Source organism: Gorilla gorilla, chromosome 7, assembly GCF_029281585.2.
Source record: "Gorilla gorilla gorilla isolate KB3781 chromosome 7, NHGRI_mGorGor1-v2.1_pri, whole genome shotgun sequence".
Classification (NCBI taxonomy): Eukaryota; Metazoa; Chordata; class Mammalia; order Primates; family Hominidae; genus Gorilla; species Gorilla gorilla.
Genome location: NC_073231.2, coordinates 83,072,186 through 83,094,689, shown reverse-complemented (window position 1 = coordinate 83,094,689; position 22,504 = coordinate 83,072,186). Strand labels below are relative to the sequence as shown.

At 38.8% G+C, this 22,504-nt stretch overlaps 1 protein-coding gene across 8 annotated transcripts in view; it reads right to left on the bottom strand.

Annotated features, from left to right (window-relative positions):
* Positions 1 to 22,504, bottom strand: part of NSD3 (nuclear receptor binding SET domain protein 3) — a 112,688-nt gene that overhangs the window by 64,037 nt on the left and 26,147 nt on the right. For all 8 annotated transcript variants that reach the window (XM_019032155.4, XM_019032151.4, XM_019032148.4 and 5 more), the window contains exons 2-4: positions 13,791 to 14,509; positions 4,307 to 4,378; positions 3,176 to 3,338 (exon numbers count right to left, since the gene is read on the bottom strand). In XM_019032155.4, the coding sequence (XP_018887700.1) occupies positions 3,176 to 3,338; positions 4,307 to 4,378; positions 13,791 to 14,465 (910 nt within the window). In that variant the 5' untranslated portion in view covers positions 14,466 to 14,509. The remainder of the gene's footprint in view (positions 1 to 3,175; positions 3,339 to 4,306; positions 4,379 to 13,790; positions 14,510 to 22,504) is intronic.

The following is a 22,504-nucleotide window of genomic DNA, read 5'->3' as shown; positions in this document are numbered from 1 at the left end:
ATTTAAAACTATACTATATAGCCATAAATAGAATATTATTTGGCAATAAAAAGGAATAAAGCACTGATACCATGTTAAAACATGGATGAACCTCAAAAACGTTATGGTAAGTGAATGAAGCCAGATGAATAGGTAAGTCTACAGAGACAGAAAGTAGTTACTGGCTGCTTAGCGGGTAGAAATGAGGGTGACTGCTAATGGATACAGGATTTTTGGGGGTTGATGAACATGTTCTAAAATAGACTGTGGTGATGGTTGCACAACTCTGTGAATGTACAGATTTTTAAATCAATGAACTGTACATTTTAAAAGGGTGAATTGGCCAGGAGCAGTGGCTCACGCCTTTAATCCCAGCACTTTGGGAGGCCGAGGTGGGCAGATCACAAGGTCAGGAGTTTGAGACCAGCCTGGCCAACATAGTGAGACCCCGTCTCTACTAAAAATACAAAAAAAAAAAAAATTAGCCGGCGTGGTGGTGGGTGCCTGTAATCTCAGCTACTTGGGAGGCTGAAGCAGGAGAATCGCTTGAACCTGGAAGGCGGAGGTTGCAGTGAGCTGAGATCGTGCTACTGCACTACAGTCTGGGCAACAACAGCCTGGGCAACAATCCATCTCAAAAACAAACAAACAAACAAACAAAGGTGAATTTTATGATATGAGAATTATATTTCAATAAAGTTTTTAAAACTACTATAGAAAAATAAACAATTTAAATTTTTATTAAAATATATAGGTTAAAATATATGCATTTCTTAACCTAAAATTTCAGACTTCTGGTAGTAATATAAACAAAATCGGTTTTTCCAGCACTAAAGTAGGAAACTGCCTGGGGGTACCAGGCTATAATTTTTTTTTTTTTTTTTTTTTTTTTTTTTGAGACCAAATCGCACTCTGTCACCCAGACTGGATGAAGTGGTGGATCTCGGCTCACTGCAACCGCAACCTCCACCTCCTGGGTTCAAGTGATTCTCTTGTCTCAGTCACCTGAGTGAGACCTTAGAGGCATGCGCCAAAATGCCTGTCTAATTTTTGTATTTTCAGTAGATATGGGGTTTCACCATATTGACCAGGCTGGTCTTGAACTCCTAACCTCAGGTGATCCACCCACCTTGGCCTCCCAAAGTGCTGGAATTACAGGCATGAGGCACCTTGCCCAGCCGAGATTAGGTTAATTAATAAAACTAAATGTAAATACTTCCTTTGAAATACAGATGAGACATAAATTGTGCTTTCATTTGTATCTTGAAAAAAGCTGAAATCTGCAGGTTTTCATAAAGTAATTGAATATGAAACTCTTTATATAATCTCAACAGTATGCTTTCCTCAGGGGACAGAAGTGAAGATCCAGAGTTCTGACATGATGTAACTTCTTAGAGAGTTCTGGAGGCCTAGATGTGGACATGAATTGTTTTATTTAAGAAAGCATGGTCTTCTTGGAAAATCCTTGTCTTTTCTTTTCCCACTCATATAACCATAGATTATTAGAGGGGTAGGGTACTTCAGAGATGACTAGTCCAATACCCTTCTTATATAAATGAAGGAACTATAATTAAGACTGCCTCCTCCAACCTCTGTAAATGATGACTAGGTGAATTTAACTGCTTTCCCTGTAATATAAGGCAGTGTTTAGGAGGAGAGGTTATGAAATTAAGATTTCTTTGAGATTCTGTTTACCTATTTAAAATATGGGATAATAAAAGTACCTACTTCATTGTGTTGCTGCTATGAGGATTGGATAAGAAAATATATAAGAGAACTACTGAACACAGGACCTTGCACTAAAGCAGACACCCAACAATGTTGGTTTTTCACTTCTGCCTCGCTGACACATCCCGTCTCCTAACCTTTAATCAGCAGGTCATATTGACAAGACGAAAAATGGTCGAGCCAGATGGCCTTCTATACTGGGAGAGATTCTTGGTTATGCAGCACAAGAATCACAGATATGGCTGATCCTATCACAAATGTGCCTTGCCAGACATAAAGAGATACTTTTTCCCTTCAGAAGAGTGAACAAGGACCAAGACAGATGGTTTAAAGTAAAAGAAAAAGAAACAGGTACAAACTTGTCACAGACAATGAGGAACTCTACACATGACAAGAGTCAATTCACAAAGTTAACACCCAGAAGTAAGTTCCAAGCTCAAACCCTTCTTTGGCTACTAAGCAAGTTCATTTCAAATGCTAGAATCTCAGCAATCTACTCCACATCATTCTTTGGTCAAATCCCAGAAGAGGAGTAGAGAAAAGTTAGAATTGTCTTTCTTAATTTTTATTAACATTCCTAAGGTAGGATTCTATATTATATAGCAACCTTCAGGCTACATGTCATATCAAATTTACAAGGATGCCCCAGTAAATTTACCGATTCAAGAATAGAGTGTAGAGGAAAAAAAAGCATCCTGCAAAATTTGCCAGGATGAAAAGTACTTGTCTGGGTAAAAAATTACTATCCATAGCAGTCAACGATGAAATAAAAATGTTCAAAGAAGGCTTGGCGCAAATGCTTATTAAGTTCATATAAAACATCTGATTGCTTGTCCATATGCTTTCTTTAGGAAATATGAGGTCATATTTTCAGTCAGATTAAGGTCTTTAAAAAAAGCAAGTGTAAGCAAATTATAAGCAAATGTAGGGTGTCATAAGGGAAACAAGGACTGCATTAGCCATAGAAGCACTCTGCAATTTAAAATGACTATCAGTATTTCACTGGTTTTAAAAACTGATACAGAGGCCCGGGCGCAGTGGCTCACGCCTGTAATCCTACCACTTTGGGAGGCCGAGGCAGGTGCATCCCTTGAGTTCAAGAGTTCAAGACCATCCTGGGTAACATGGTGAAACCTCATCTGTATTAAAAATACAAAAACTAACCAGGAATTGTGGTGGGTGCCTGTAATCCCAGCTACTCCAGAGGCCGAGGCAGGAGAATCACTTGAACCCAGGAGGCAGAGGTTGCAGTGAGCTGAGATTGCGCCATTGCACTCCAGCCTGGGCAACAGAGCAAAAACTCCGTCTCAAAAAAAAAAGAAAAAAAAAATCCACAAAACTGATATGGATATGCACATTTTTGTATCAGATTATATATTATGTGTGTATTCTTATATTCACATACAACATTTAAAAGTCACTTTTATTTCCAACCTTTTACTTAGTATCTGTTTATGCCTTTTCTTACCTCTTGTGTTAATTTTGGTATGAACCTCAAGCTGGGGATCACTCGAAACCATACAAGGCCACCAAGGATAGGTTCCCACCTTGGACCACACAAGATCGCCAACCTGAAACTTAACACCAGTGGACACTTCCGTTGTTGGAACAGAAGATAGTATTGGCTGAACCTACAGGAAAGGGTCAAAAAACTTCATCAGAAATTCAAAAAAAGAAACTATGTATAAAGTAAATTAAAAATGCTAACAATGTAATTTTATCTTCAGTTATACTTTGATACAGGAAAGGGTCAAAAAACATCAGAAATTCAGAAAAAGAAACTAGGTATAAAGTACATTAAAAATGCTAACAATGTAATTTTATCTTCAATTATACTTTGATACAGGAAAGGGTCAAAAAACATCAGAAATTGAAAAAAAGAAACTATGTATAAAGTACATTAAAAGTGCTAACAATGTAAATTTATCTTCAATTATACTTTTCTCTGATGCCTCCTATATAAAACTAGCAAAAGGGAAGGAGGAAAAATATTAATAAGCCCCACCCCAAATACTGAAGATAGGATTGATGGTTTCTGTTGCCAAATTATTAACAAGGCATGTTAAGAATACACATGATCGGCCAGGCGCAGTGGCTCACGCCTGTAATCCCAGCACTTTGGGAGGGTGAGGAGGGCAGATCACAAGGTCAGGAGATCGAGACCAGCCTGGCCAACACAGTGAAACCCCGTCTCTACTAAAAATACAAAAATTAGCTGGGTATGGTGGCACGTGCCTGTCATCCCAGCTATTGGGCAAGCTGGGAGGCAGGATAATCGCTTGAACCCAGGAGGCAGAGGTTGCAGTGAGTCGAGATCACGCCACTGCACTCCAGCCTGGGCAACAGAGTGAGACTCCGTCTCAAAAAAAAAAAAAAAAAAATGCACATGATCAATTGAAAAAAAAAAACAGGTCATAGTTTTTAAAAGGAAAATAATTCACTGAAAATATCCACCTATCAAACCAGCTCCAAGACTTATTTCAATATAATTTCTGAAATTAAGAAGCATAGTACCAATACAATTGTGTTGCAATTCAATCACTGTGTTTCACCTTCTTCCACCATATTTGGTTAGACAGTATTCAGTAAAACAACTTACTGGGGCTTCCTCTTTTAGTACTGGTTCTTCCCTTGGTTTTTCTGATACAGTGTCAACCCTCTCATTTGGTCTCTAGGTGAAAAGGTATAGGTAAGTAGAATAAAATGGCATTAAATAAACAAACAAAAAACAGTGACATACATAAAAAGAACCAAAGAAAACTAAATAAAGAGAATAAAGGGCATTTATTAACTGAACAATGTAAGGAGTAAGAATACAACTTACTCAGTATCTAATGCTGTCTCAACATTCATTTTCCACCCCATATCATAGCTTTATCTCCTTTTTCTTATTTTGTTACTTTAAAAACTTAATTTCTAGGCTAGGTGCAGTAGCTCATGCCTGTAATCCCAGCACTTTGGGAGGCTAAGGCAGGCGGATCACAAGGTCAGGAGTTCAAGACCAGCTTGGCCAGCATGGTGAAACCCCGTCTCTACTAAAAATTAAAAAAATAGCCGGGCATGGTGGCGCATGCCTGTAGTCCCAGCTACTTGGGAGGCTGAGGCAGGAGAATCACTTGAACCCAGGAGGCGGAGATTGCAGTGAGCTGAGATTGTGCCACTGCACTCCAGCCTGGGCGACAGAGTGAGACTCCGTCTCAACAACAAAAAAAACAAACAAAAAAAACCACTTAATTTCTAAATAAACTGGTAATTTTCTTTTTAATGCTCAGATTCTAGAAAAAATGGGCACTCTAAGATTACTAGTAAGATGTAACTTGAAACTTTTCTGAGAGCAATTTGGTTGTATATATGAAAAACATTAAATTTTCAGACTCTGACCTTGCAAATCTACTTCTAAGAATGTATATTTGAAAAGCACTGAGAGATGTAAAAAATATGGATAAGTATGAAGATATGCATACCATTGCTACTTACAAGAGCTAAGTATTAAACATAATCTAGATGGGCTGGGCATGGCGGCTCACGCCTGTAATCCTAGCACTTTGGGAGGCTGAGGCAGGCAGATCACAAGATCAAGAAATTGAGACCACCCTGGCCAACATGGTGAAACCCTGTCTCTACTAAAAACACTAAAAATTAGCTGGGTGTGGTGGTGTGCGCCTGTAGTCCAAGCTACTCAGGAGGCCGGGGCAGGAGGATTGCTTGAACCTGGGAGGTGGGGGTTGCAGTGAGCCGAGATCATGCCACTGCACTCCAGCCTGGTGACAGAGCAAGACTCCGTCTCAAAAAAAAAAAAAAAAAAAAAAAGAAAGAAAGAAGTTTCTAAAACCCTTTAGGGAGGCAATTTGGAAGTAGCTATCAAAATTCAAGATATGTACACTCTTCCATCTAGCAATCACATTGTAGAAATTTATTCTATAGAAATATCCAAAACAAGAAAATCTAAGCAGAGGAATGGTAACTACAGTATTATTTCATGTCAGTAATCTGCATGTCTACCAATATCTTCCAATTTTTTATTTAAAAATATGTAATTTATACATGCCTTGAAAATATTTGGTACAATGTAAACAAAATTGATACCAGTAATTATCTTTTGGGAATGACATGAGGGAAATGGTGAAGGAAGATATTCTATACCTTTTTATTATTTGTCTTTTCGGTAAAAAAAAAAAACAAATTACTTCTACAATTTAAAAGATTTTTAAAATATGTTACTTGTTAGAGAACAGAATTTAATTTAGATGGCTTAAAAAGAGGGTATAGCCATTAAAGTAGGTCTTAACTCCACTAAAAGAATATGATTAATTCTAAAAGCTACTTAAAATTCTCATTCTATTATTTCAAAACATTTAAAGACACTGTCGTGAAAACAAAGTTTTATTAAATTAAAAACAGTATAAAAAGGTTTTTGTTTTTTTGAGACAGAGTCTTACTCTGCTGTTGCCTAGGCTGGAGTGTGGTGGCGCCATCTCAGCTGATTGCAACCTCTGCCTCCCAGGTTCAAGTGGTTCTCCTCCTTTAGCCTCCTGAGAAACTGGGAATACAGGCCCGCACCACCACACCCAGCTAATTTTTGTATTTTTAGTAGAGACGGGGTTTTGCCATGTTGGCCAGGCTGGTCTTGAACTCTTAACCTCAGGTGATCCACTTGCCTTGGCCTCCCAAAGTGCTGGAATTACAGGTGTGAGCCACCGCACCTGGCCTAAAAAGATTTTTAAGTTTTAGGAAAATGATATGTTCTATAAGCCAGACTAATGTCCCCAAACCCAAGTATCAATCATTCACTTCACAGTGCCTAGGACGTTCCAGGCCCAGTTCTAGAAGCTATATAGGCTATATATAATATTGAAACAAACAGATGTGATTCCTGACCCCAAGGAGTTTACAGTTGGGCAGGAGAGACTGACATTAAAAAGCAGAAACACAAACATCCAGTTAAAAAGTAAGTGCTATGGCTCGGCATGGTGTGGCTCACACCTGTCAGTACTTTGGGAGGCCAAGGCGGAATGATCTCTTGAGGCCAAGAGTTCAAGACCAGCCTGGGCAACACAGTGAGACCCAGTACCTAAAAACAACAAATGCCTGTAGTCCCAACTACTCTGAGGGGCTGAGGCAGGAGAATCGCTTATGCCTCAGTTCAAGGCTTCAATGGGCTATGACTGCACTCCAGCCTGGGTGATGGAGCGAAACCCCGTCTCTTAAAACAACAACAACAAACAAAAAAAGTAAGTGCTAGGAAGAGAAAGATAAATAATACTGTGTAAGTGTATATGTATTTTCAGATATGAAGGTCAGGAAAAGCCTCTCTAAGAAAATAAATTACAATCTGCCAGGCACGGTGGCTCACACCTGTAATCCCAGCACTTTGGGAGGCCAAGGTGGGTAAATCACGTGGTCAGGAGTTCAGACCAGCCTTGCCAAGATGGTGAAACCCCGTCTCTACTAAAAATAGAAAAATTAGCCAGGCACGGTGGTGGGTGCCTATAATCCCAGCTACTTGGGAGGCTGAGGCAGAAGAATTGCTTGAACCTGGGAGACAGAGGTTGCACTGAGCTGAGATTGCACTACTGGACTGTAACCTGGGTGACAGAGCGAGACTCCGTCTCAAAAAAAAAAAAAGAAAAGAAATTACAATCTAAGAATCAAAGGACGAAGAATTAGCTTAGTAAACATGGAGGAAAGAACATTCCAGGAGGAAGGAGTAGCATGTGTGAGATACCTGAGGTTAAAAACGGTACCAGCTGTGCACAGTGGTTCACACCTATAATCCCAGGACTTTGAGAGGCTGGGGCAGGTGGATCACTTGAGCCTAGGAACTGAAGAACAGCTTGGGCAACATGGCGAGACCCCATCTCCACAAAAAAAGAGCCAGGCGTAGTGATGTGTACCTATATACTCCCAGCTACTCGGGAGGCTAAGGTGGGAGGATTGTTTGAGCCCAGGAGTTTGAGGCTGTGTGAGCTATGAATCACGTCACTGCACTCCAGCCTGGGTGACAGAGTGAGACCCTGTCTCCAAAAAAAAAAAAAAAAAGGACTTCCTTCCAAATCTTATAATTCAAATGTCTTATCTTTTTTAATTTTTTGATTTGTTCCAGATTGTTGGTGTTTCCTTCAGGCTGGTTTGAAACACCATCAAAATCACTTTCAAAGAATTAAAGTTTTTTACACAGTCATTTTAAAAGAAATAAGTGGCTAGGGAGCGAAGGATGCCCAAGAGGATTTATTCTAAGCTTTCAAGACTATATAAGTAAGAGAAGAAAAAGAATTCAAGTAAGGATGCTGCAATAATAGAGAGGGAGTATCTATTATAAAATGTGCGTGAGCAAAACAGATATACCTGGTAGGCATTCAGAGACAGAGACAAGTTTAAGACATTAAAATTAAGTAGGGACAGAGATACCCTCTTTGGGTACTAATTCCATTGCTTTGTCAGAAACAGAAAACATCAGAGAAAAAGATGACAGTGAGTTAGCTTTCCTTAATGTTCAGTTCATCTTAATTTTAAAATTATGATTTTGTGGGTATATACCACTTTTTTACACGTTTAATTGACTCCACATAAGAACACCTAAAAATTATGTTAAGAGTGGCTAAAATAAATTACATTATCTTAAATATTCCTTTACAAATTTTAGCCTAGTACTTTTTTTTTTTTTTTTTTTGAGACAGAGTCTTGCTCTGTTGCCAGGCTGGAGTGCAGTGGCACGATCTTGGCTCACTACAACCTCTGCCTCCCAGGTTCAAGCGATTCTCCTGCCTCAGCCTCCCAAGTAGCTTGGATTACAGGCACGCGCCACCATGCCCGGTTGTATTTTCAGTAGAGATGGGGTTTCACCATGTTGGCCAGGAGGTCTCGATCTCTTGACCTTGTGATCCGCCCGCCTCGGCCTCCCAAAGTGCTGGGATTACAGCCGTGAGCTGCCGTGAGCCACCACGGCCTTCAGCCTATTACTTTTATTAAAACCCAAGACATTCATTAAGATGAGTATACCACAGGCCAGGTGCCGTGGCTCACGCCTGTAATCCCAGAACTTTGGGAGGCCGAGGTGGGTGGATCACTTGAGGTCAGGAGTTCAAGATCAGCCTGGCCAACATGGTGAAACCCCGTCTCTACTAAAAATACACAAAAAAATTAGCTGAGTGTGGTGACGCACACCTGTAATTCCAGCTACCTGGGGGGCTGAGGCATAGGAATCGCTTGAACCCGAGAGGCAAGAGGTTTCAGTGAGCCGAGATGGTGCCACTGTACTCCAGCCTGGGTGACAGAGACTCTGCCTCAAAAAAAAAAGATTAGTAATACACATCAAATCTGTCAGAATTTCAAAGCCTTAATAATATTACTTATACAAATTTCAAAAACATTGAGTAAAATCATAGTCCCTAAAAGAACAAAAAACTAATGTCAACATTAAAATTGGAAAGAAAATTTTAAAGGTAATAAATTGTGCATTTTTATTTTACTTTCTGAATGACTTAAGTTTGTAACCTTAAAAATAAAAAATGTGGGCCAGGTGCAGTGGCTCACACCTGTAATCCAAGCAGTTTGGGAGGCCAAGGTGGGTGGATCACCCTAAGGTCAGGGGTTCGCGACCAGCCTGGCCAACATAACGAAACCCCATCTCTACTAAAAATACAAAAACTAGCCAGGCATGGTGGCACACACCTGTAATCCCAGCTACTGAGGAGGCTGAGGCAGGATAATCACTTGAATCCTGGAGGCAGAGGTTGCAGTGAGCCGAGATTGCACCACTGCTCTCCACCCTGGGCAACAGAGTGAGATTCTGTCTCAAAAATAAACACATAAAATCAAAAAATGTGTACAATAAAGAACATTTTGCATATAAAGAGTTTCTAAGAATTTTAAGGCCTAATACTCTGAGGCTAGAGAACCAAACCTGCTACCTTAGTGTTCATGGGACTGATCCAGCCACTCTGCTTTTTATAAGGGGATATGGCAAACTAAGGGTTAATGAGACTCTGCCTTAGTGGATTAGCCCACTGAAGTGCTGATAGGAGACCAGTAACTGTTTGAATAATAGGGCCTACGCTCACATGCCTGAGGCATTCCACCTGCCAAGGAGGAAGACATGCAGAAACACAGCCACATGTTTCTGATTTGGTGGGAGGAAAAACAGCTCATGCAGATTTTTAAAATATACAATTTCAGTAGTGATCTCAGGTCTCCTGCTGCCTAGATGTTTGGACACATTTTCATTGCTGAGAAGATATACTTAGGTTGTTCCAAATGACAGCCACTCTTCAGAAGGCCAAACAGCTTAGAATTAGGGGGAAATACTTACACATCAAGTACTAAGAAAAAAAGTAGCAGGTGAAATCTTAAGGTGTTGTGTTTTTTTATTTGTTTGTTTTTCAGACAGAGTCTCATTCTGTCACCCAGGCTGGAGTGCAGTGGCATGATCTTGGCTCACTGCAATCTCCACCTCCCAGGTTCAATCAATTCCTGTGCCTCAGCCTCCCGAATAGTTGGGATTAAAGGTACCCACCACCACGCCCGGCTAATTTTTAAATATTTTTAGTAGAGATGGGGTTTCACCATGTTGGCCAGGCTGGTCTTGAACTCCTGACCTTAAGTGATCCACCCACCTCGGCCTCCCAAAGGGCTGGTATTACAGATTGAGCCACCATGCCCGGACTTAAACATGGAATTCAACTATATGAGATTTTGTTGGCTCAAAAAAGAACCTATGAACCTATGAGTGAGCTTTTAAGGAACAACAACAACAAAGTAAAGTAAAAGAAAAAATCTATATAAAAGCAACTCCAGCTCCAGGAGATTTAAATCAGACTTTTTCTCCAGGAATACATTTTTCATTATGTTTCCCTGAGGCATCTGGGGGAGGGAAGCTGTCCAGTGAAGTCAGTGGACGCTTCTTTGGGCTTCCTTTTCACTTCTCAGTTCTCTACAATGCTAAACACCAAGGGCTGGGACCCCTATGGACAACCAGCAGGCACAGGGTATTGACTATTAAAACACTTAAAACAACTGTCCTGAAGGAAGCACTGTAGATGTTGTTCAAGTTAAGGAAATCTAATTTAAAAATATATGCAGTTGTGAAACATTAATTTATACACATCTCTAGCTTAGCAAAAGCATGACATTAACGATAGGCAAGAGCTGTGGGAGCTCTGGCTTTGAAGGTCTGTGGTCAGAATGGACTACAACTTCTACAACTGCCCCCGTGTGTGATACAATTCCAATTAATCAAAATTCAATTAACAAGAACTTACCTCTTTACTTCTTTGAAGGAAGGGAAGAAAGAAGGGGTGAGAGGGAGAGGGAGAGAGAGAGAGGAGAGAGGCAGAGAAGAAGGGAGAGAAGAAGGAAGGAATGGAAGGGGGAAGGGACGAGGGGGTAGGATGGAAAGGGGGAGGAATGGGGCAGAGAGGGGAGCGGGGAGAGGGAGGGAGAGGAAGAGGGAGAGAAGGAGACAGGGAGAGAGGGAGAGAGAGAGAGAACGAACAAGAAAAAAACCTGGATTTCCCCCAAAGACTCGACTTTCAGGCAGTGCTCCTAGTAATATTCCAGGCAGTCAATGCCACTTTCTCCAGCTATACTTTTGGTCAATTGATATTTCTTTATCCCAAGCTATTGTAAGATCCTAAACAATCAAATAGTAAATTTTACTCATCATGATTCAATAAAAGGGAAAATGAATTAAAACCCTTAAATTAAAATCTAAACATCTGGGCCAGGCGCAGTGGCTCACGCCTGTAATCCCAGCACTTTGAGAGGCCGAGGCAGGTGGATCACCTGAGGTCGGGAGTTCGAGACCAGCCTGACCAACATGACCCTGTCTCTACTTGAAAAAAAAAAAAAAAAATTAGCCGGGCGTGGTGGTATGCCTGTAGTCCCAGCTACTCGGGAGGCTGAGGCAGGAGAATTGCTTGAACCCTGTAGGCGGAGGTTGCGAGCCAAGATTGCACCACTGCACTCCAGCATGGGCAATAAGAGTGAAACTCCGTCTCAAAAACAATAAAATAAAATAAAATCTAAACATTCTAATCCTGAGCTATAATAGTTAACTGAAGGTTTCGGTGATATAAAGAACTAGGCATAGCAGACATCTAACAGAGACAGAACTGGTTTTAGAATCTCACTGCAAAATGACTACTAGAAACATCACTGATTACTCTTTATCTCATTACCCAGTTTTATTGTCTTCATAGCATCTAAAGCTATGAGAACTTATGTACACACATATACATATATGTATGCATAGGTATGTATATATACATACCTATGTATATACGCATATACGCATATATGCATATACATACCTATGTATATACGCATATACGCATATATGCATATACATACCTATGTATATACGCATATACGCATATATGCATATACATACCTATGTATATACGCATATATGCATATACATACCTATGTATATACGCATATACGCATATATGCATATATACATACCTATGTATATGCATATATGCATATACATACCTATGCATATATGCATATACATACCTATGCATATATGCATATATGCATATACATACCTATGCATATATGCATATACATACCTATGTATATATGCATATATGCATATACATACCTATGTATATATGCATATATGCATATACATACCTATGTATATATGCATATACATACCTATGTATATATGCATATATGCATATATGTACATACATACCTATGTATATATGCATATATGTATCTACATACCTATGTATATATATGTATATATGCATATATGTACATACATACCTATGTATATATGCATATATGTACATACATACCTATGTATATATGCATATATGCATATATGTATATACATACCTATGTATATATATGCATATATGCATATGTATATGTGTGTACATAAGTTAGCTTTAGATGCTATGAAGACTATATATGTATATATACATATATAGTATATAGTATATATAGTATATGTATATGTATATATAAATATATATTGTATATATGTACATATGTGTATATATATATGTATATGTGTGTGTATTTTCTGGCTCCCCTCACTAGAATATAAGCATCCTGAGAGCAGGCATCTCTACTTTTCATTCATTGTCATACCTTTAAGTCTTAGATCATTGCCTAGCACACAGTAGGAGGAGCATTTCACCAACATTTGTTAATGAATAAATAAGAAAACTATAAAAAATGAGAAAACATGTTGAAATGTCACACTGGGACTTGTGAGAGTCTAGAAGCATTGTGACCTTTACTCCAGAAAAACATCACATGTGAGTTGTATGAAGTAATAGAAGCCAGCGACCAAGGAAAAGATGAATAGGTAAGAAGTAAACATTTCTTTGAACAGAAAATAAATTAACTTATTCAGGCATAACACATATAAAAGCAGATAGCTGTCATAAAAATAAATATAGTTTTCCCAAGTCAAAGTTCAGAAAACATTTGCAATTTATATTATGAACTCTTCATTTAAGCTAGAATTGTTACATACTTATTATATTATTGCTAAGCAAATTCACGCTGAAATCTCAGATATTAAAAAATTCAGCAGCATATATCTTAAGTTACCTATAAAGGATGACTTTTATAAAAACTCACCTGAAGTTTTAATCAATATTTATTAATACTAACTCTGATTTTAATAAAAAGATTTCTATTATTTCAGGTTATTTTGTAGCAAACATTAGCAATGAGTGTTAAATCTAAGCTCTACTAGAAAAAGTTGGTCTAAAATAATGAAAACCCAATATAATTAGCTATCTTCTCTTTGCCTTTCCTCTTGATTTTCAAAAACCAACAGTCTATTGTAAGCAAATAAAAATAACCAAGGTCATCAGGACAAAGAAACATAAGCAGAAAGATTCGTTTTACATGTTTTAAAAATATTTCTTAACTAATCATGTCCATTCATATATTCAACAAATACTCAGCACCTATTATAATATTCCAAGCACGTTGCTAGTGATTAAAGAAGTTATCAGAAAGATTCATATTTAGAGAGATAAAAACCAAAAAGATCTCTTGAACTTCCAGTAAATGTGAAATATAACAAAATTTTTCAAAACGACTTTTCAACTCACATTTTGTTCCTCTGGTTCTAATTTGGGGATTTTGTGTGACTTGCGCTCTTCAGATCTTGATGAGTCATGCTTGTTGCTTTTTTTCCTCTTTTCTTTTCTGCTTTCATGCTTTGATTTCATGTGCTCACTTGCCTGTACTTCATTTAAAAGGTCTCCACAAAGGGAAGACTCAAACAATTCCCTGCCATTCTGGATAGTTTTGGTTATTTTTAGTTTAATTTCAGGTGAGCCAGTCTTCTTTGGAATCACAGTTTGTGGTACCGAAGGAGGAGGTGGTGGCTGTGGAGGGGAAGGTTTTTCCAGAATTTCATGTGGTCTTGTGTTTGGAATTTCTGAATGATAATAGTCAGTGGGGCTAAAGTTTCTAACTGCACCAAAGCCATTGGCTGACCCATTAGGATACTGATTATATGACTGGTATTTGGTTTGAGTTTCATACACACTGATTGATGATGGATACCCATTTGTGAGTGGAGGAAGATCTTCTGTTGTAGCTGGGTACTGAAAGCCTTGCTGCAAAGTAGCTTCATATGGTGTCTGGCCACCATCTTCAGCAATGTCACTGTTGTTATCAAAGGCATCCTCCTGACGGATGTTGGCGGAGTCAATGAGTTGAGGTGGTTGCTGAATTGTGTTTCCCATGATCCCTTGCATGAAAGAGAAAGAGAAATCCATTGTTCTGCTCCAGCATCCTTAACTTTCCCTTTCTCTCATCGGGCCTAAAATTATAAAAGAGGGGATTAGAAGGTGTTAATATTCTCATAGGCTAGAGGCTAATCAACTGAAAAAGGATTAAACTAAAATGTTTTGAACTCAATTTTCATATCCAGATATGCATAGACATTAAATATTTCTAAAACAGATAACTGATATAATTCTGACACAGGGCAAATACCTTTTATCTTCAATGCTTATCTGTTTGAAACTCCTGATTACTTTCACAACAACTGTGGCAACAAGATTTTATCATCACTGCCAACACACGAAATAGTTTTGACATTCCTTTTTATTTCCCAAGTTAGAGATCGTAAGTCTCAGGTTAAAACTGGTGTTTGCAAAAATAAGCAGTGTCCTGACACATATCAATCTGCTTCCATAAGAGCTTCCTTTAAAATCATTCATATTTTGTCCAGTGGTTGTTTTTATTACAAAAATAATAAAACGTTATTGCATTTTTTCTTTTTTTTTTGAGACAGAATCTCACTCTGTCACCCAGGCTTGAATGTAGTGGTACAATCATGGCTCACTACAGCCTCAACCTCCCAGGCTCAGGTGATCCTCCCATCTCAGCCTCCCCAGTAGCTGGGACTCAGGCATGCACCACCATGCCCAGCTAATTTTTGTATTTTTTGTAGACAGGGTTTCACTATGTTGCCCAAGCTGGTCTTGAACTCTTGGGCTCAAGCAATCCACCTGCCTCAGCCTCCCACAGTGCTAGGATTATAGGCGTCAGCCACCATGCCTGGCCTGCAAATATTTTAAACACCAAAGTGAAAAGGCCTGTTCCTGTCCCCATTTCATTATTCCCACTCTTCTATGCCAAGACAACCACTATAAACACTTTGATGGGTATATTTTCACATCTTTCTCTACATTTTTACATATAAATTTTTAAAATAGGGCTTATTCTGTGACTTGCTTATTTAACTTAACAATATATCCTAGATATACTTCTACATCAGCATGTATAGACAATTTTCATACATATTCATTCTTTAAATGGTTGCATAGTAAACAAACGTGGTATTTGTATTTAACCATTTATGTACTGATCATCAGTTTCTCACAATTGTTTGATATAATAAATACGTCTGCAGAAAACCTCGTTTATTTTTTACTTATTTTTCTTTCCTTTTCTTTACTCTTTTTTTCAAATACAGACAGGGTCTTGCTATGTTGCCCAGGTAGGTCTCAAACTCCTGGACTCAAGTAATCCTCCTGCTTCAGCCTCCCAAAGTGCTGAGATTATAGGCATGAGTCACCACGCCTGGCCTGAAACATTCTCTAAACTCTGTTTTTGTGCACATATATATTTCTATAGGACAGATTTGAAATTTTGAGATACTGTAAAATTGTTCTATAGGTTATACTATGTCAATGAACTCTCATACCAATAGTGTGTGCTTCTCTATAGTTGCCAGTATCTACTTATTTTTTTATTGTAATTTCTTTCTTTATATATATATATTTTTGTTACACTTTAAGTTCTAGGGTACATGTGCACAATGTGCAGGTTTGTTACATATGCATACATGTGCCATGTTGGTGTGCTGCACCTATTAACTTGTCATTTACATTAGGTATATCTCCTAATGCTATCCCTCCCCGCTTTCCCCACCGCACAACAGGCCCCAGTGTGTGACATTCCCCTTCCTGTGTCCAAGTGTTCTCACTGTTCAATTCCCACCTATGAGTGAGAACATACGGTGTTTGGTTTTTTGTCCTTGCAATAGTTTGCTGAGAATGATGGTTTCCAGCTTCATCCATGTCCCTACAAAGGACATGAACTTATCATTTTTTATGGCTGCATAGTATTCCATGGTGTATATGTGCCACATTTTCTTAATCCAGTCTATCATTGTTGGACATTCGGGTTGGTTCCAAGTCTTTGCTATTGTGAGTAGTGCCGCAATAAACATATGTGTGCATGTGTCTTTACAGCAGCAACATTTATATTCCTTTGGGTATACACCCAGTAATGGGATGCCTGGGTCAAATGGTATTTCTAGTTCTAGATCCCTGAGGAATCGCCACACTGTCTTCCACAATGGTTGAACTAGTTTGCAGTCCCACCAACAGTGTAAAAGTGTTCCTATTTCTCCACACCCTCTCCAGCACCTATTGTTTCCTGACTTTTTAATGATTGTCATTCTAACTGGTGTGAGATGATATCTCATTGTAGTTTTGATTTGCATTTGTCTGATGGCCAGTGACGATGAGCATTTTTTCATGTGTCTGTTGGCTGCATGAATGTCTTCTTTTGAGAAGTATCTGTTCATATCCTTCGCCCACTTTTTGATGGGGTTGTTTTTTTCTTGTAAATATGTTTGAGTTTTTTGCCAGTATCTACTTAGTTTTAACAAGTGGTATATATAGCAGAAGCATCTGGAGTACTTTTACAAAATGTACGTGTCAGGGTCTGTCTCCTGAAGATTCTAATTGAATAAATCTGGGGTGGGGTCCTGGGCATAAGTTTTTTAAGACTATATCCCCGGTAATTTTGATGCATATTCTTGGTTAGATCATTGCATTATAATCTTTCAATTATTGCACCTCCTCCAGTAGGTGTCCGAAGATGCCTACATTATGTAATAACGTTACAATATAGATAAGCATCTGTTAGAAAATGCTACAAGACCACCCTGCCTTGTCATAAGGTTTGACACGTGCACATCACAGAATAGAAGATTAATGGACAATCCATATAATATTTTGATAATCCCATAAACATTTCTTCTAGAAAGTTTTTTTTTTTTTTTTGAGATGGAGTCTTGCTCTGTCACCCAGGTTGGAGTACAGTGGTGCAATCTTAGCCCACTGCAAGCGCCGCCTCCCAGGTTCATGCCATTCTCCTGCCTCAGCCTCCCAAATAGCTGGGACTACAGGCACCTGCCACCATGCCCAGCTATTTTTTTTGTATTTTTTTTTTAGTAGAGACGGGGTTTCACCGTGTTAGCCAGGATGGTCTCGATCTCCTGACCTCGTGATCCGCCTGCCTCAGCCTGCCAAAGTGCTGGGATTACAGGTGTCAGCCACCATGCCTGGCCTCTTCTAGAAAGTTCTAAAGCAGGAAGGACAAACCAGTTTTCACAGCTATATCAACTCTGATGAACTGATTGTAGCTTCCTGGAATACTGTGAAGAAGGATCCTGAGGCCGGGCGCCGTGGCTCACATCTGTAATCCCAGCACTTTGGGAGGCCGAGGTGGGTGGATCACGAGGTCAGGAGTTTGAGACCAGCCTGGCCAATACGGTGAAACCCCGTCTCTACTAAAAATACAAAAATTAGCTGGGCATGCTGGCAGGTGCCTGTAATCCCAGCTACTCGGGAGGCTGAGGCAGGAGAACCGTTTGAACCCAGGAGGCAGAGGTTGCAGTGAGCAGAGATCGCACCATTGCATTCCAGCCTGGGCAACAGAGTGAGACTCCGTCTCAAAAACAAACAAAAAAATACTATGCAGCCATAAAAAATGATGAGTTCATGTCCTTTGTAGGGACATGGACGAAGCTGGAAACCATCATTCTCAGCAAACTATCGCAAGGACAAAAAACCAAACACCGCAGGTTCTCACTCATAGGTGGGAATTGAACAATGAGAACACATGGACACAGGAAGGGGAACATCACACACCAGGGCCTGTTGTGGGGTGGGGAGAGGGGGGAGGGATAGCATTAGGAGATATACCTAACGTTAAATGAAGAGTTAATAGGTGCAGCACACCAACATGGCACATGTATACATACGTAACAAACCTGCACATTGTGCACATGTACCCTAAAACTTAAAGTATAATTAAAAAAAAAAAAAGGATCCTGAGGCTACATTCCAGTTCGACTCTGTTAATAACAGAATCATTAACAATGCCTATTATTAATAGATTAATAATAGACTGATTAACAGTGTCTACCATCTTGGTTCCAGTAGGATCTGCTGTAATAATAAAACAAATAACCCCAAACAGCAAATGGAAGAGGGAAACAAAGCTGACAATACACTTTTCAAGGTGTATCCAATTATATAGCCACTGTTTGTTCTGCTGTTAGCAAATGGAAATGATTTTGGAAGTCCTAAAATTACAAACAAATGAATAAGACTGCACACAAGAAATTGAACTGTATGTATTGCTTTACATTGGTGGGGGGTGGGAGGGATCCAGAGTGCTCTCATTTTCTTAGTGTCACCTCAGTGTCAGGCACTTTACACATCAGCTCATTTAATAATCACAACTCTGCAAGATAGGGATTGTGATTTCTGGTTCATAGGTAAAAGAAAGTGAGCTTCAGAGGGGTTAGGTGGCCTGCTTAAACCACAAAGTGGGAGAACTTGAATTTGGATCTAGGCATGTCTGACTCTGAAGTCCATGTTGTTTTTGTTTGTTTGTTTGTTTGTTTTGAGATAGGGTCTCACTCTGTTGCCCAGGCTGGAGTGCAGAAACACACAATCACAGCTCACTGCAGCCTTGACTTCCTGGGTTCAGATGATTCTCTCACCTCAGGCTCCCAAGTAGCTGGGACTACAGGCATGCACCACACCTGGCTAATTTTTTGTAGAGATGGAGTTTCACTATGTTGCCCAGGCTGATCTCGAGCTCCTGATGTCCATGATTTTTACTACTTTATCACTTCTGTTTCCCTCAGCTATCAGTTCTGGGAAAAGAATTCTTTTGTTCAGGTACTTTATTCCTTCGTCACTACCGAAATCACAAATATTCTAATAACCACCATTAACACTTACATAGCACTTTGCATATGCCAGGCACCATTCTAAGTGCTTGACATAAGTACTACGTTTAATCCTCCCAATAACATTCATGTAGCTATTATCTCCTATTATACATAGGGAAATAGAGGCACAGAGAAGTTAAATGACTTGCTCAAGTACACATGGCTAAGATTCAACCCAAGATTCACCCAGGCTGGAGTGCAGTGGCACGATCTTGGCTCATTGCAAAAAAACCGCAGTTCCAGGGTCTGTGCTCTTGATTAGCATACCGTATTTACTGACAATGTTTAACAACTGAAACATTACCTTAATTTAACTTTTGGCAAAAATGTATAGCTCACAGCAACAGACATAAGAAGGAAATGTTTAAAAATTCTGTTAACAAGCATGGACCAACTACACAGGCAGAATTCAAAAGTTCTCATTTATACTTCCAACTTGAAGGCAAGTCAAATAATGACATCTAACAAGATGCAACCTGTGTTTTTGGTTCTTGTAACTGTTGTATACAAGATCAGCTTCCAGATTCGCCTCCCAAATTACAGTCTTCAGGGTTTTTCAGGCATATGTATTCAGAGACTGAGATTTCTGATGCTTTTGATTGAGTTTCAAACACAAAAAGTTTTATATTTTCCCCTTTTCCTGTCTTCTCTAGCCCTAACTCCAAATATTTCATTTTAGTCTGAACTAAGAAAATAACATTACCTTCTTATAATTACACAGGAGTCCACGGAGTGAACACATATACATTTGTATCACAGAGTGTTTTCATATACATTTCTATTTGATCCTCAAAACAACTCTGTCAGACTGACAGGGCAAGGTGTGCATTAACTTCATTTTTTAGGTAACTACATAGAACACTTCAAATACTGACTTTCCAAGACCACAAAGCTAATTAGTGATAAAGCTTGAAAAATAATCAGTCTCCTGATTTCTAATCCTGTGCTCTTTTTCACAACATCCTACCTCCAGAGAATAACCAACTACTTAAGGACAACTACACTAAACGCTAAAGGTCATTAGTCCAAAACTGAATGCACTGTCCTTTTCCTAGTGCAATGTCCCTTTCAGACTACCCCAGTCTGTCATTGCTTCCACCACTTTTCTAGCTTCCCAGACTAGAAATCTCAGGCTCACAGGTGATTGATTCTTCCCTCTTTGTTAAGCCATAAAACCAGTCATTTAGCAAATCTCGCATTTTCTTCCTTTGAAGTATTCTTCCCAGTGCTTAGACCGAATCTAAAGTGAGGAAATAATCAGACAAATCCAAAATGGGGGATATTCTCCCAGACAACTGGCCTAGGCTCTTCAAAGAGGCTAATGTCTAAAACAAATGAAAGGTGGAAAGACTATTCTAGATTAAAAGAGACAAGAGTTATCAACCTAATACAATGCATGAACTTTGATTAAATCCTGGATTTAAATACACACAAACACAGAGATTAAACAGATATTGTGGAGACAACTAAAGAATTTTAAAATATGAACTGGCTTTAAACAATGGAGCTATTAATTTCAAGGTTCTGATAATGCTATTCTGTTTATATACGAGAATGTTCTCATTCTTAGGAGAGCTATGCTGAAATACGTGATAAAGAGATAAAGTGTCATGGTATCTACAACTTTCAAATGGTTGAGGATTTTAAAAAAGGTACATATACCTAGAGTAAAGCAAATGAGATAAAATTTTAACAACTGGCGAATCTAGGTGTTGAATGTAATATTCTTTTAACTTTTCTAAAGGTTTGAAAATTTTTAAACTGAAAAGTTCGGGGGAAAAAAAAACAAATGATTTGGCTAGTGTTTGGAAGAAGTACTAAAAATAAAAAGCTACAGGTACCTAAAGTGGTATAAGCCTCCATTAAATTCTGGTGCCATGTTCTAAGCAAACAAGCTAAAGGGGCCACATTGTTATATTTTCTAGAAACCGTAAGCATGAAAAGGGCCATTCTTCTTCATATTATGCCTCCAAATAATACAACAATGCAATCAAGAAAGCAGTTTTGGTAGTTCATAAAAACAGATATTTTGGGACTACATGTAAATTTCTTTACATAGTGATTTTTATGGGCAGTGGAGTCTGGCGGCCAGCCTTCACACAGCAGACACACCAACTGATAAAATGGTTAAGACCTTACTAGATTAGGGGACTCTACTGAGCACTGTGCTTGAGAGTGCAGGTTCAGAATCAAACTAAGTTCAAAAGCATACTTCAAGTCCTGCTGGCTGTGTGACTTCAGGCAACTTATTCAGCATCTCTAATCCTCAGTTTCCTTAGCCAGAAATTGTGGATACCTGTAATTGTGTACCTTGTACAGGGCTGCTGTAAGAATTAAGAGTTAATCCATGAACAGCACTTAAGACAGTGCCTGGCATACAGTTAGAGCCTGGCGACTTGTTGGCTATTACTATCATTCATTGCAATGCTGGGCACACAGAACTGCTAAAAAGTTAAAAAAAAAAAAAAAAAAATCACTGACCTAAAGGTACTTTCAATCTCTTTAGCAAGATAATGTAAGATTTTGTGAGTAAGACACATAAAATAGTAGCAAACAATGTGAAACAGAAGATGACTAAGAATTGAATTGTGTTACTACTACAATTATAACAGACATCTAAGGAGAAGAAAAATGCTGGGGAAGGAGGCATTTAGGCCATGAGAAACAAGTAGGATGTGGAAGTAAGGTGTTCTTCACACATTGCTTTTCAAATTACTTGGTACAGGCCATCAGAAATTCTTAAACCTTTGTCCTTAATAAATCCCTGATAAAGATAGTGTGTTCAATTTACTTTTAAAGCAATAATATTAATGGCTAACATTTGAGAGCTTAGTGTCAATACTATTCTAAACGTTTTACATTTGTTATATTATTTTACTTCACAGAACACCCCTTTGAGGAAATACTATTACTATCCCGTTTTACAAATGAAAAATCAAGGCCAGTATGATCAAATAACTTGCCATAGTCTGAGATCACGTAAATGGAGGGTTCAAACACACACTCTGTTCCACAGCATTGGCTCTTAACAAGTAAGCTTACTTCCCACAATCCCTAAATAAGTAAAGTAAACAACAACAGAACCTCACTTCACACTTCTCCACTCCCACTCCCCAGAGTTAACTAACAATTTGGTGGGAGACTAAATAATTGTACTAATCTATCCATTCTAATATGTACTTTCAAGTAAATGAAATCACCACACAAAACCATTTCTGATAAATTCATCCTCTGAACAATGTTTCTAGGCTAATTTTTTTAAAAAGATAA